The sequence below is a fragment of the Cydia splendana genome, chromosome 20 (assembly GCF_910591565.1).
Source record: "Cydia splendana chromosome 20, ilCydSple1.2, whole genome shotgun sequence".
NCBI classification, from domain to species: domain Eukaryota; kingdom Metazoa; phylum Arthropoda; class Insecta; order Lepidoptera; family Tortricidae; genus Cydia; species Cydia splendana.
In genome coordinates this window covers 7,094,486-7,109,720 of record NC_085979.1, presented here as the reverse complement: position 1 = coordinate 7,109,720, position 15,235 = coordinate 7,094,486, and the positions used below count along the sequence as shown (strand labels likewise).

Here is a 15,235-nt window from a genome sequence, read left to right as displayed (position 1 = left end):
AAAGGTCTTTCAAAATGAATAGGGATTTTAGAAGAACATTTTTTTATAAAGTGAAAATTTTCGGAAATAATCGCTTTGAAAGAAACAAAATGTGTGTGACAATTTTTTTATCTTTTCAACCTCATAGTGTGGGGTGACGTATGATAGGCTTTTCAAAATGAATAGGGGTCTTTAAACAACATTTCTTGATAAAGTGAATCATTTCGGAAATAATCGTTTAGAAAAAAAAAAAGGTTTTTCCTTTTGAAATATCTGTCCAAAAAATATAAAAAAAAACATGAAAATAGTGCTTAAAAAACTCAATCAAATAAAATTAAAACAAACTTGATCAGTTCAGCCGTTTATGAGTTATCGCTAAAAGTCTTCGCTTCTTATTTTAATTAAAAGCCTGGCAACCCTCATTTGTGACCGGATTTTCGCAGGCAACCCTATGCCATTGTATTTGCAATAAAATTACCATCATTTTGATGTATAATTCAAGCGTCAGACAGATGGGTACAATTATCGATATAAAATCACCTGCAACCTAGATGATTTATGTTGTACAAGTTGTATACTTTCCATTGAAACTTATTTCGATCGTCAGACAAATCGGTGAAATTTGCCGAAAAAAATTTTTTTTTTAATTTATTTAAAATAGCCTTGACCATATTTCTTTAGGCAACCCTATTTATTTATGTCCTGGAACATATTTTCTTTCATATTTCCATAGTTTCAGCCGTCAGACAGATTGGTGAAGGTCGACCATATATGTGGGATCTTAGACCATAGGTATTTGGTTATTTTTAATTAGCAACTATCGTAGGTGAGTGCACGGAGGCATGAACCGTCTCATTCTCTAATTGGATTTGAATAAAACACGAATTCAAATGTTGGAGTCTTTTGTAAATATGCTTTATTGTATACTCACACTTATATTTGTATTAGAGAATGTGTTTTCAACACATTCACAAAGTTCTGGTAAGACAGCCATTACACAATTCTTAAGTAAGGTAAACGTACTGGTGCTCGACGCGGTCCCAGTACATGTCATCTTGAAACTTAAGTCATTGTCAATAGAGGTGACAGCAAGGTGTCATCTATTGGGCATTAGCATGTCGAGCACTAGTAGGTACGTTTACCTTAAATGCGGTTTTTGAATTTTGATTCTAACCCGCAAAAAATAGTGGTGAAAGCGTTTAATTTATTTAATTATTAATTGAATAAAAACTGAATTGTAAAGTTTATGATTTTCGCAGTTAATTGGCTGAATTTGGAATCATGCGACTATGGAGATACAGTCGAAAATTTATGTAACAAGTGTGTATGTACAGCGAAAGGGGTGTACCATTGCAAGGCCAAAGGATGTGATAGAGGTCTGTAGTTTTACTCAAAACCATTTTTTTTTAATTCTGATCAATCTTTATTTTAATCAACACCGTTTTTCCCCAGTCCCAGTAATCTACTTAAAGAAACCAACAGCATGTCAACCCAACGTAGTATACAATCAGCTCTTCACAAGTTGTATATGCTCAGCAGAAGGTCAATGGCCTCACAAAGTCTGTTACGATGTCTTCGGTCATCTGCCAATGGAGTCAATCAAGAAAAAGACATGTGAACCCCAAGGATACGTCCAAGTTGAGTGCAATATATGCAGATGTAATGACAATGGGGAAGTAGATTCTACGCGTTGCACTATCAATGAATGTGACGTAAAAATGCCTCATTTCAGGAAGAATACCGAAGGTGAAGCAAAAAAAAATTTATTCGGACAGTGCATAGTGAAGAACTGGTATTCTTTGGCGCCATGCCAGTTTTGTTACTGCGTCGACACCAACAAGCTAATGTGCAGCACCAGTGTTACACAATCTAATAGACAAGGTCAAATGAATTTAGGGCCGACTACCTTAGTACACTGCGGACCTGGACTTTTGAAGGAGATTGCTGCCTTGGTCCCAAATCAGAAGAAGTTCAGAAGTCTACTATCATCCAACGAAGATGGAGTTTGGTCGAATGGTGTGGACGTTAAAACTAGTCAAAATAGTCAAATAACGGAGGCAACTACACAATACGACCTAAAGGTTGAGAAGATAAATAAAGGACCAGATGATCAGCTGGCTTTGCTGGCTCAGATGGCTTATTATGAGGTTGCTGATGCAGACGGTAAAGAAAACAAAATGAACGCAGATGATATGACAATAGATTTCAGGGCTCGCTTTGATGCTAACAGTCCGAGAATTAGAAAACAAAACGGAGGACTGCCCATGACCTTTAATTATGATCCTTTGGATGCAGTGAGACGATCGCTGAAATTAGTTAAAGCCGGGGAGTGTGAACCGGGGACTGCTATTAATGTTAAATGTAATTTATGTCATTGCTTGAAGAATGGAAAAATGCTTTGTACTGACAAGAAATGTCATTGATAAGCGCCTTATGTTTTTACTAATATACAATCAGATGACAACCAAAACTCACTAATTACTAAATAGCACAAGTTCAGTAAATTACTAAAGTTTTCGCAATTTATTTAATTAATAAGTAGTTTTGGTTGTCATCTGACGATACATACTCTCTTTATTTTTATTTCCATGGCATATTTCTTGGTCCCACAGAATGATTCTGGTAGACGGTTATGAACCAGTTTCGAAACAGGAATTAAGGGCTTATTTAGACGGCGTGCGAACTCGCATGCGATTTTAGTTACATTGTGGACTATTGGTTACGTCCAATTCAACCGACCGATAAAAAACCGCAATGTAATTAAACTCGTATGCGAGTTCTCGCATCGTCTAAATGAGCCCTGTAATAATTGCCACTCGTAAAGTAACTAGAAATATTCTTTAATAGAAAAAAACCGACTTCTCAAAATAGTTAGAAATGCCATATAAATTATTGGCTATTTAACTGATCACCAGATATAGTAATCCACTTCGTCACCTTTTTCTGGTAGCATATTTCGTTTCTGTAAGGGTCGCAGTTCTAGCCTAACCTAACCTTAGGTACCCACTTTTCTAGTGGCATTTCGTTTCTCTAAGGGTCGCAGTTCTATCCTAACCTAACCCACAAAATCAAAATCGCCAAACTATGTGTCGTTGAAGAGTTCTGTTCTGATCATCATCAGCAGTTCCACTTAATCAAATGCGACAGTTTTTAATGAAAATGCTTAAAATTTTCTGATGAAAATACAAAAATCTCTATACGCATGCCTTTAAGATTTGAGGAGTTCCCTCGATTCCTCATGGATCCCATTATCAGAACTCGAGCTTGACAAAAATTAGGTTAGGTTTGAACTGCGATCCTCACAGAACCGAACAAGGGTTAGGTTAGGTTAGAACTGCGAGCCTTACAGAAACGAAATGCTACTTGAAAAGTGGGTTTGATTAGGTTCGAACTGCGATCCTCACAGAACCGAACTGCTATCAGAGGAGTGGATTGGGTTAGGCTAGAACTACGACCCTTACAGAAGCGAAATCCTAGTAGAAAAGTGGGTGGTTTTACCTCCTTTTCTACATAGTGCACCATCTACAATAATCTTTCACCGGCCCCCATAGAAGTCGGTTTTTTTTTCTTAAAAATTATAGATTTGGAAGTCGGTTAATAAACGATGCACCCTTCTTAAAACGAAAGTAGAGTTACTTGTAAGTAGGTAAATAATGCCCAGCAAGAATCCAAAATAACCTCTAGCCCAGTTAAATTAAGGGTTTCACCTAGGGTTACCAGATGTCAGGAATTTTGGACGTTTGTCAGGAATGCGGCCGGAATACGAAAATGTCAGGAATTTTAGTGAATTAACAGACTTTTCTATTATGTACCTAGAAAGGTACATTATTCAAATTTAAACAATGTATCGAGCATACGGTTATTAGCCCCGTCCCGCCGTCACCGATATGAGCGTCAGGAAAAATATTCGCAAATCAGGAATTTGGTCAGGAAATCCGTAATTTGGATCTGGTAACCCTAGTTTCAGGAATGAGAGATAATAAGGAAACTGGAAACTCGTATACACCTTTGTTACGACGTATTAAAGGTTCTCTTAAAAGTCAACGGATATATCGTGTGCGCGTCGGAAGTTATTCAAGGTCAAAGGTCTTAATAATCGGTTTTTCGAGGATATCAAAATTTCTCTAGCTCCAGTTATGTTTACATGGCCTTAGGTAAGAATTGTAGAGCATAAATAGGCCTCCTTTCGAAATCATGAAGTCGGTTTTAATAAGGCGGCAATGTTAAAGAGTGTATGCACGAGAATTGACTCCTCACAGAAAATTTTAATTTCGCGCCTTTTTAGGGTTTCGTAGTCACCTAGAAACAATTATAGTTTCGCTAAGTTCGTCTTTCTGTCCGTGGCTTTGCTCCTTGATCGTTAGTGCTAGAAATTAAGTTGCAATTTGGCATGGATATGTATGCATTGCGATAGAACGGTAAAATATAAACTATTAAAAAAAATAAGGTAGGTACCTCCCGAACAAAATGTTTTATTTTTATTTTTTGCTTTGACCCAATAGTGTAGGATATCGTTGGATAAGTCTTCTAAAAAAATCGTGAATCATAAGCTTAATAAATACTTTCAATGAAAACTATAGCAAATATGATCGGTCCAGTCGTTTTTGAGTTATTGCAATAAATCTTCTCTTCTTAGTAAAAATACGTACATAGCGCTGCAAACGTACTCCCTCGTGCTTGTAATGTACATGATACTTACTAATAGCCCCCGTTTGGCCTATTTTGACAGAATGGTAACTACGAAACTCTACACTGACCATGGCCCGACATGCTCTTGAAGTTTTGACCGATTTTTCTACTTGACAAATTTGGTGTGTTTTAGTATATTTTATGCTGGATTACATAAAAACTGTGTTGGTATAATGTTTTGACTCACGATAGCAAAATTCAATTCTGTTATCACGGCATATGTATTATCAAAACCAATTAAAATTCTAATTAGTGATTAAATTTCAGGGTATTCAATTTCATCCAATGACATCGAAATTAATTACTATTTTAATGCATGGATGGATGCGTTGCTAACTTGACATTCATGTAAAGAAATTGCCAGTTGATATTTCAAGATGGCGACCACAGTTTTGTGGTTAATTCCTCTGGCTTTTAGAATTGTTATTAGTGTAAATGTTGGTAAGTATAACCACTCTTATTAACTATAATGATCTCTTCATACCCGACACATAATATTCGTCTTATAACAGCAATGAATGCGCAAAAACAACGTATTTAGTTATGTGCGGTTTTATGGTTTTCGTTTTTTATATTGGATATTTTAAATTAATCCTAATAATACTTACTTCAGTTAAAATGAGGCACCAGCGCAGATACTGTAACTTGTAATACTTGTAATACAGAATAAAATATTTTTATTTTATTTAAATGTAGGTATATTTTTTTATTCTCGAATATGACTTACCACGTTTAGTCCATATTTGTCCTCGTCACACAATGTTTTCCGAATTTCATGTCTGAACATGAAATTCAATCACTAATTAGGACTGATCCTACTTACGGACAATTACTTTAATTTATTAGATATTGAACCATTAAACAAATAAATACAAATATTGTATAAAAACTTATAAACTAAAAATATCTAACTATTCTAAATTAATAAAAATAAAACATCCCTAAACCTAAACTACTTACGCAGATTTTAATTTCAATTCACGTCGCGGTTTAAATATTAATAATACCTATTATAGTTTTCGGTTGAATACATCTCGTTTTTTTTTGATCCGGTGACCAGTTCAATTCAGTCTCTTTCAGAATTTTGCGCACCAGTCTCTTTCAGAATTTAGCTCCACCGCATATACCTACGCTAAAATAATAGGTAGTATGTATGAGCAGTACGTATACATTGTCGGTACATCTTTTTCTTCTTTATATTTAAGAGCTGTGCTCTTATCGGTGGAGCAATCTCCAACTCGTCCAGTCCTCTGCCAACTCCTTAACCTTCTGGTATGACACAACCTGAACCTTTTCTTTTATTTGGTTGAAATAATTTATTCTCGGTCTTCCTCTTCTGTCGGTACATAAAATAAAAATAATTTTGTTAATAATCAAGACTTTCTGCAGAGCAAAGTGAGGTGATACATCGCCAGCGCTGCTCCAAGGGAGACAAAATCCTGAACGATTGCAATTGGTGCCGTTGTAAAAACAGCGCGTACAACTGTGAGGCCCGGAGCTGTAATCAAGTCGACGTGTTTGGACATTTCAACGGTAAATTATTTCTTCTTCCTCGCGTTGTCCTGGCAATTTGCCACGGCTCATGGGAGCCTGGGGTTCGCTTGACAACTAATCCCAATCTGACCTTCCAACCCAGAGGGGAAACTAGGCCTTATTAGGATTAGTCCGGTTTCCTCACGATGTTTTCCTTCACCGAAAAGCGACTGGTAAATATTAAATGATATTTCATACATAAGTTCCGAAAAACTCACGAGTACGAGCCGGGGTTTGAACCCGCGACCCCAGGGTTGAAAGTCGCACGCTCTTACCCCTAGGCCACCAGCGCTCTCAACGGTAAATTATTTGTTAATTTTTTTTTACTTGTATTCTTAAGTTTGCTGGTAGAATTGAAATTAAATTTGTTAAAATTGAATTTCTTGATCATATTACTTGACGTCACTTATACTCGCTTATTTTATTATATTACATCTGACCCGCAATCCTCTATTTCCTAACCGTGAATTTGACTCCTACATACAGAGTGTCGATTCGCTTCAACATCCACACAGCAATATATCACTGATTATTTATTACAGTAATATTTTTACGTAATTTAGTTTCTCTTGATAATGACTTAAACCAATTTCTCTGTAGATGCCATACAAGACATCAACGTAGGCATGCAAGGTCACGGCGCTTGGCGCTCAACCCCCACGGCCTGCGAGCCCCACGTGCACTACCGCCGAGGCTCCGTGCTCTGCGTCTGCGGCGAGGACGGCGTCTGGCCAAACCCCGTCTGCCGAGACATCTTCCAAGTACTCCATGCCGTTGAAGTCGCCAGCGGAAAAACCTGCGACCCCATGAAACTGTATCTCCAAGAATGCAACGTCTGTTTCTGTCCCAGCACGGGACAGTTAGATCCCGAGCTATGCACCAAAAAGGAATGCGATGAAAACGACCCAGTAATGAAAGAACGGTCGACAGAATTAAAGGAGCCTGTAGATGTTTACGCGGAGTGTACGGTGGATCAGAAATACCAACTAGACTGCCAAACCTGCACTTGTCTGAGAAATAACAGACTCCTGTGCGGAAATTGTACGGACACGAAAGTAGAAGACCGTTATTACTGCCATTCCGAGCCTCCTAATAAAATATTCAATGTCGATTGCAATTTGTGCTTCTGCGATAGTGAAGGTCGAATGGTATGCTCGGCAAAGCGCTGTCTTGGGAATGTAAGCCCGTCAACAAGAAGGCGTCTATTGGACATAGATGAGCGCTATTTCGAGTTAGTAGAACGCCCAGTAGCTCTCCACACTTGTAAGATCGGGACCAAGTATAGAAAAGGCTGCAACACTTGCGTGTGCTTGAAACATGAATCTGGAAAAACCATGTTCGCGTGCACGGTGAGACCTTGCAAGGAAGAGTCTTTACTGAGAACTATAAGGGAAGGCTGCGTTCTGTCGACATCTTACGAATTGAATTGTTTAAAATGTTCCTGCGTTACGGCTAATGACGAGAAATGGCAATGGTGCGAGACTGAAAGCATATGCTCGAACGTGAAAAGTGAGAGTGTCGAGTTGAGCAGCATGCACGGTTACTGCGAGCCGTTGCATAATTACGTTAATGATTGCAATAATTGCCAATGCCTCTCTGACAGTCAGACAGTAATATGTTCCGACTTGAAATGCGACAAGGCGAGCATATCTGTGGAGGTAATACCGATGCTGCAACACGGTATCGACTGCCCGAAAGGAACCGCTTACAAGGTCGACTGTAATATTTGTTACTGTTTGCTCAACGGGAATTCTTTGTGTACAACGCTTGATTGTAAGAAGCAATAAAAAGGTAAGAAGGAATATTTAAAACTTATTTTTAAGAATAAAGTTTCCAATTATATGTCTTTTTCTTTACCTTACTTTTATACAAATAATGCGAATACCTACTAACGTATAAAATAAATTAATATGATCTTAGGGATATTCTTACACAAATTGACTAAGTCCCACCATAAGATTATTTGTTTAGCAAATCAACGACGTAGGTAAGAGTATATGTATGACCAGTCAGCTAAATTATTAGCTTATACAGTGGAACCTGGATAATTGCAATCTCAAGGGACCGGCCATTTTTTGTCAATTAACCAGGTTTTTCATTTAAGCAGGTCGTGTCAATTAACGAGGTTCAAAAAATCGTTGTGTCAATTATAGAGGTTTTCATTAATAGAGGTTGCGTTCTGACAAATTTCTTTTATGGAGGTGCAAATAACCATTGAAAGTAGATTTACACGCTTACGTTCTGGGTTTCTGGTCTATATATAGCTTCTGTCTATACTTGCACTTTTACACTACATTGTAGAAGAAAGTTTTATTGGAATGTAAAAAGCATACTTTGTTTTTGATTTAATCAAAAATATTTCACCTACTACAGGCTGTGATAGATACCCAATAAATAAATTGAATTCTGGATGAAGATATAAATAAAATGATCATTGCTATTAAAATATTGTTTCTGCTGTCTACAACTACATTATTTCAATTACAGAGGTAATAAGTAAGACTCGTTTCAATAATAGAGGTAAAAAGGAGAGCAAAAATAACGGATTTTTTTAGCAGAGTGTCAATTATAGAGGTCTTAGTTGCGACGTGGTCAATTACAGAGGCAAAATTACGAAAAGCCCTAAAATCTAAATTGCAATTATAGAGGTTCCAAAATTTCAATTATAGAGGCCTTTTGGTCTCAAGGGACCGGGACCGGACTTTTGGTTGCAATTATTGAGGTTTTCCATTTATCCAGGTGCCAATTAACCAGGTTTCACTGTACAAATATGTATGTAGTTTAGCTGACTGTACATAGAATAATAAAACTCGCCTATAAGTGTAACAACTATATTTAAAGAAAACATCGACGTGGTTATGCTAAACGATTATTAGGAATATAAATATTTATAATTATATATCGCTTAAAACAACCACGCCGCATCTTATCCATCTTCTCATTACAATTAACTTTAAAAATAAAACATAAGTCAAAAGTAATATTAGCTTAAAAAAATCTATTGTAACTTGTACTCGGTATATAAATATTTAATTTGTATATTGTGCATTCCTTTTATAAGCAACATAAGTATTAATACAAGTAATACAGCATACACATAAAGATATATATTACTCAAATGTCATTTCAAAAATAAATTCTAGCTTTTTCTGTCATAGGAAATTAAAGATAAAACAACATTTATACTAATTTATGTTACAACCAGTTTGACTTAATTTAAAACTATGAAGGTATCGAGAGATTTTGCCTATGGAAAGGGTAAGTACATTTATATAAATTTGACTATTAAAATTACACTTCCTTACACATATTAACCTGAACATAATGTAGGTATAGTGTAAATAACATTATTTGCGGTATTTGACACATTATGACTGACGTATATAGAGATGTAGCTAACGCAAATCGATTGTCACAGCAAGCGATTACGATTGGATAGCACGTAGACTGTGGTATCGAATTGTGACGTATAATGAATTTTTATTTAAGATTTAAATAAAGCTAGAATTATATGATTTTCCCGCAAGCTAAATGCATTTAATACACCGACCGAGTAGTTCGCACCCATTGTCAAAATTGAAACTAACTGGGGATCTATTTTAAAGTTTATTTATGTTATTTCTGTGTCAAATTTGTTGTCTGTTAAGTGACGATAAATATATCCATATTTACAGTTAATTATTAGTGTCCGACCGAAACATGTTTTTTTGCCGAAACCGAAACCGAATGTTCGGCTTTGGCTGTAGTTTCGGCCGAAACCGAAACCGAACCTTTTGTAGATTTGTTAAAATCGTTGAAAAAATGTCATAAAACCGCTTTTACACACATATTATGGGGCTGTCAACACCCAATGTCCTTGAAATTGATGTTACTTAAGCAGTTTTTTAAGAAAATTACTAGAGTTAGACCAAGATAATTCTGCATCGATTTTGATAACACACGCAGTGCAAGTGTTATTTTAAACGTCAAAACTTTTATGAAATTATGACGTATAAATAACATTTGCACTAGTTGCATTGCTATCAAAATCATTGTAGAATTTTCTTGATCTAACTCTATTCATTCACCAGTCAAGCTAACATGTAGATATAGGGTCAACTAAAAAACCAACCATAAATGCGAGCGCAGCGAGCGCGAAATTTTTTGTTGACAAATATCGCAAAGCCGGGTACCGATCTTCAACTGGGCATAAACGTCCGAAGTTCCCCAGTGAGGTGAACTTTCATGCGAAGTTAAAGCCGTGCTTCAGGCTTCAGGATAAGTAGTTGAGCACAGACTCCAACCAATGTCCATTGTATTAAAAAGCGAGACCGCAGGCCGAGCATGGCGCAGCGAGGCCAAAGGCTAAGCTGATGTAGAGCTAGAGGACATGTGGAACACAAACCAATGGTAAATTGAGGTAAAAAGTGAGGCTAAGGTCGAGCATTCGTATGATAAACTGTACTGGGGACACTTTTAAGAGTTTTTTCTTCGTTTTAATCAATTATCAGCTGTTCAGCCTCGCTAAATATAAACTATTGAGAAAATCAACTTTGCGGCACTAGTTGAGCGTAGCCTTTAGCCTCGCTTAAAATTTGCCATTAGAGGTATGTAGGAAAATAACTGAATAAGTGAATGAATAAGAGCGAAAAAGACATCGTTCCACTCGGGCCGACCTGATACTGGGGGCCCCGACATGCTTAATCCGGCCCTGCTTAAAATCACCATTAAACGGTTCTAATGTCGTGAGGAAGCCGGACTATTCCCGATAAGGCCTAGTTTACTCTCTGGGTTAGAATATCAATCTGATGGCAGTCGCTTTCGTAAAAACTAGTGCTTACGCCAATTCTTGGGATTAGTTGTCAATTGGACCCCAGGCTCCCATTCCCATTGCCACGGCTCGGCAAAAATTCCGGTATCACGCGAGGAAGATGATGAGTTTTCTTATTATTCTCTTGCCCAGGGCCCAGTAACATGCGACAGTGCTATCTCATTCACTCCGATACAATTAGACAGTGTGCGCGTTATAGGTATTGACAGCCTCTTAAGACTGCGTCGACCGTCCAGTGGCGCCCTCATTAGTGGAATTGTATTTTATAATAAACCAATTAATTTCTGTATCTATACATGAATCAGTATCAGTATATGTATGGTATTAATATTGTCATACTTATTCCCCAACTTTTGATCTTTGTCCGAAGTACCATTTCGTAGGTTCGGCCCGGCCGAAAGGTTCGGCCGGTTTTTGGCCGAAACCGAAACTCCAGCCGAAACATGTTTTATTGGCCGAAACTGGCCGAAACCGAAACCGAACCTTCGGTCGGACACTATTAATTATCCACCTTTTCCTTATTTTTATTAAAAGAAAAATGAAAAATTCATATCGATTTACTTAGACGACTACCGATTCATAATGGTGGTGTCCGGCCAACCCTACAATAAAAAAAAAAGACGTAGAACGTAAACGTTCGCAGTGCAGTTGTTTTCCTTTGTGATTTCGATGTGCAAAACATTTTACGTAGTATTGCTGTTGTGAGTAACAGACGTCAAATACCGCAAATAATGTTATTTACACTATAGTAGGTATCTTCACCTCACCCACGCAAACATGTAAACTTTTGACAGTTACTGTTACTGATGACTTCATATCATTAAATTGGAGGTCGTGAGATGCAATGTATCATTGTCGGCAAGTCACATATACGCACTAGAGATGCAACGGATAGTTGTTGGGGCGGATACCGGATACCGGATATTCGGCCTGACCATCGGCCGAATATTCGGTATCCGGCCGCCGAATATACGGCCGGCGGAATTATACCTACATTTCGGTTTTTCAGGTGCGCATTATGCAGGTTTTGACCTGTTTCGTAGTGAATGTTCACGCGAAATAATTTCTAGTTTCGAAATGAGTGCGCGTGCAAGTGAGTGGAATGTTTAAATTGTTTTAAAATAATAAACGAGTACGATTATTAACGTGACTGTTTCTAATTCCAATTTTGTTTACTCCGAAATCAAGCAATGTTACTATCCAGTATCCGGCCGGATAGTAGGCCACTATCCGGTATCCGGCCGGATGTTAGAATAATGGCCGGATAGGCCGGATACTGGATAGTAACCGAATATCCGGTGCATCTCTAATACGCACGCACGCTACGCAGTTTCGTAACTAGCTCGTAACGTGTTACGAAACTGGGAAAACGGGATAAGCTAAGCAAAACCAACTCATCAGTTATGAATCGGAAAATATTGTTCTTAGTAATATTTATAATTATAAAATTGAATTATGTTAAAAGTGCCAGACTAATTGACTTCTTGTTCTGGATATAATACATTAAACATGTAGGATTACACTGACAGTTTATTGTTAATGTAGGATATATTTGAGAATAATAAAGTCTGTAGTGTTAGATTACTTAGTTTAATAAACTAGCAAACGCTTTTGGACTTTTTGCCTCCAGAAATTTTAACCCCACCATATCCTAGGTATCATTATTTTTTCCACACCTGGGGATATTTTCTGCCTGTGCTCGGTAAATGCTACTAAAGTCACAAATTTTGAAACATTTAGAAAAATTTGGAATCGGATCGTACACTATTGGTATTTTTAACCAGAAAACATACATTTTATGGATCAATATGCCACTAATATTTACAGATATTTCATAAATTATGAAATACATAACCTACAAATACAGATTAAAGCAAGTGCACTTCATTTGTTTCTAGGCTATTTGATTTGTTCTAGTTAGCGAAAATGTTTAGCGATCGCAGAAAGAGTATAATAGATTAAGAGATTATAGATTATAGTAAACTAGTGTGAAAATCCACTATGGCGCACATAGCGTACAAATCTCTACGCGTTACGGAATAGGTATTGCCACCATGCTGAATCGGGACCATTTCGTGGTTGTGTTACGTGTTGTTTTCTTCTTTTATTTTGCCACGAACGCTCCCTATTTTCTATTCTATTCTCTAAGTAACACACGAATTTTGCAATTAGTTACTATTATTTTTTGTGTGTGCAATCAACCATTCATCTAAAATCTCCTGCCGACATCTAGGTATAGTAGTAATTAACTAATTAGAAGTATTTCAGATCAAATTTTCCACTGCGTACTTCTATTTAAATCTCCAATCTCTTTGCGCCAATTGTAGATATGTGTCGCTGTTTGGTATATATATTTGTGCAATAAAGTTGAAGAAATAGCCCATGTGTCATAGCGGATTCCCACATTATAGTTATAGTAAGATTACCCTAGCGCAAGTCCCACTGTTGGGCAAGGCCGCTCAAATAAATTCAAGTATTAGCACCAGTGGAACAGTAAAAAAATATTTAACTACGGAACCCTAAAAAACAATCGGAACAGACCTTTTCCAAACACGTACAACACTTAATTTGTATGAGAAATAACTTTAAGCTACACAGCTGTAATCATACAATACTGTAATTATAAATTTTAAATACTGTTAGCATTTATGTATATTAAAACAGATTATAACGAAGTACTTATAACCAGAGATATATTTAATGTACTTACTTTTGTTTGCAATTGTGTGATATAGCAATTAGATTGGTTTTCTATCAGAACCAGCTTTAATATATAAAATCGGCCAAGCTAACCTAAAAGCTTAGCGCAGCTTAGCTTTAATGAAAAACCTTACCACATGTACAAAGAAGTAACATAATTAACTTACTAGGTTTAAAATTAAAATTGTCTATTCCCATGCCAAATTCAGTTAAGTTTCATAGCCTGTTTTTATTATACATAATGCTTGTACCACCGTCCACACTGTTAAGTGTTAATTCGTACCTAACTGTAAATACAAGATCCACCGATGGTCAGATAAGAGTGTTTCGGTTACTACCTATAACACGTAACGTAACGTAGTAACTTTAAGCATATGCGCAGAGAAAATTTCTACTCCCATTTCGTAACCAGTTACGAAATGAGAATGTGTTTTTTATTTTTATCCAAAAACTGAATTTAGCAAAGAACGAGTACCAGGGCTTATGAGTTACGAGAAGGTGTCGTTGACCTGCCGGCTGCATCGTATGAAGGTAGCGCGGCGCGACAGCTCGCGCAGCTTGGCGGCGCCGACGTACGTGCACGCCGAGCGCAGCCCGCCGAGGATGTCCTTCACGGTGACGCCCACGTCGCCCCGGTATGATACTTCTACGGTTTTACCTGGAAAGACGGTGTATATGTTTTAGATAGCTGATGGTATTATATTTAATTAGCTAGCTGGCCAATATTGGCTAACCTCTGCCTGTAATTTTTTTCTGTGAGACCTGGCCGCGGAAAATGGTTAACGATATCTAGAGCAACATAATCTGTCTATTCAGTTACTATCCTTTATTACTGGATCCAGGCATCTGGCAAATGTTTATTAGTGGTTTATATTTTTTATAAAAGTCTAGTAGTTTCTCAGAATGCGACCTATAAAGTCCACTACTTGGTCAGAATAGCGAGTTAAAGCGTGCAGGGTTGACAAAAGCCCAGGATAGATCAATTAATCCTTCAGATGGCCTATAGTCCGCCACGCCTCCTGTATGTTCCGTCATAGCATTTGCAGAACCCATGCCGTGGAACAACTTTATAAACTTTTTGTCCATCAGGCCCAGGGCCCAGTAACTAGGTCCCACATCTATAACGCTAAGATTCTTACCTTCAGAGGACCTATAATCCGCCACGCCCCCCGAATGCTTCTCCATAGCTGTAGCAGAAGCCATGCCGTAGAATAGCTTCACCTTCTTCCCATCAGGTTTGGTAACAACATCCCCCCCACACTGGTCGTGGCCGGCGAACATTCCGCCCGCCATCACGAAGTCGGCGCCCGCGCCGAAAGCTTTAGCCACGTCGCCGGGGCAGGTGCACCCGCCGTCCTGGTAAAAACATAAGCTTTACTGTAAGGTTTCTCCAAACTTTTTAACATTTAGCCATACTTTTACTATGGCAAATGCCACCAATCCCATCATTGTAAAAAAATACGGTCCCACGTGGTTATTACACTTAGTCTGCTAGATATTCGTTAAAAATGGGGGCCGAAAAAG

The 15,235-nt window shown here is 37.6% G+C and overlaps 3 protein-coding genes across 3 annotated transcripts in view; 2 read left to right on the top strand and 1 right to left on the bottom strand.

The window, feature by feature from the left end:
- Positions 1 to 741: 741 nt before the first annotated feature.
- On the top strand, positions 742 to 2,983 carry LOC134800475 (uncharacterized). Its single transcript, XM_063772941.1, has 3 exons — positions 742 to 960; positions 1,239 to 1,355; positions 1,432 to 2,983. The coding sequence occupies exons 1-3, from the start codon at positions 870 to 872 to the stop codon at positions 2,400 to 2,402; spliced, it is 1,179 nt and encodes a 392-aa protein (XP_063629011.1). The 5' UTR covers positions 742 to 869; the 3' UTR covers positions 2,403 to 2,983.
- A 1,968-nt stretch (positions 2,984 to 4,951) lies between these two features.
- LOC134800474 (uncharacterized) lies at positions 4,952 to 8,039 on the top strand. The gene is made up of 3 exons (XM_063772940.1): positions 4,952 to 5,109; positions 6,058 to 6,201; positions 6,802 to 8,039. The coding sequence occupies exons 1-3, from the start codon at positions 5,046 to 5,048 to the stop codon at positions 7,986 to 7,988; spliced, it is 1,395 nt and encodes a 464-aa protein (XP_063629010.1). The 5' UTR covers positions 4,952 to 5,045; the 3' UTR covers positions 7,989 to 8,039.
- Positions 8,040 to 11,906: 3,867 nt separating this feature from the next.
- LOC134800775 (GMP reductase 1-like) overlaps positions 11,907 to 15,235 on the bottom strand; it is a 28,427-nt gene continuing 25,098 nt past the window's right edge. Inside the window, exons 7-8 of the mRNA XM_063773326.1 lie at positions 14,851 to 15,067; positions 11,907 to 14,369 (exon numbers count right to left, since the gene is read on the bottom strand). Coding sequence (XP_063629396.1) covers positions 14,200 to 14,369; positions 14,851 to 15,067 — 387 coding nt within the window. The 3' untranslated portion in view covers positions 11,907 to 14,199. The remainder of the gene's footprint in view (positions 14,370 to 14,850; positions 15,068 to 15,235) is intronic.

Coding starts and splice junctions, on each gene's coding strand:
- LOC134800475 (XM_063772941.1), top strand. CDS start 870: ATGTTGGAGTCTTTTGTAAATATGCTTTATTGTATACTCACACTTATA. Junction 961..1,238: donor AACACATTCACAAAGTTCTG/GTAAGACAGCCA, acceptor TGATTTTCGCAG/TTAATTGGCTGAATTTGGAA. Junction 1,356..1,431: donor GGCCAAAGGATGTGATAGAG/GTCTGTAGTTTT, acceptor GTTTTTCCCCAG/TCCCAGTAATCTACTTAAAG.
- LOC134800474 (XM_063772940.1), top strand. CDS start 5,046: ATGGCGACCACAGTTTTGTGGTTAATTCCTCTGGCTTTTAGAATTGTT. Junction 5,110..6,057: donor TGTTATTAGTGTAAATGTTG/GTAAGTATAACC, acceptor GACTTTCTGCAG/AGCAAAGTGAGGTGATACAT. Junction 6,202..6,801: donor CGTGTTTGGACATTTCAACG/GTAAATTATTTC, acceptor ATTTCTCTGTAG/ATGCCATACAAGACATCAAC.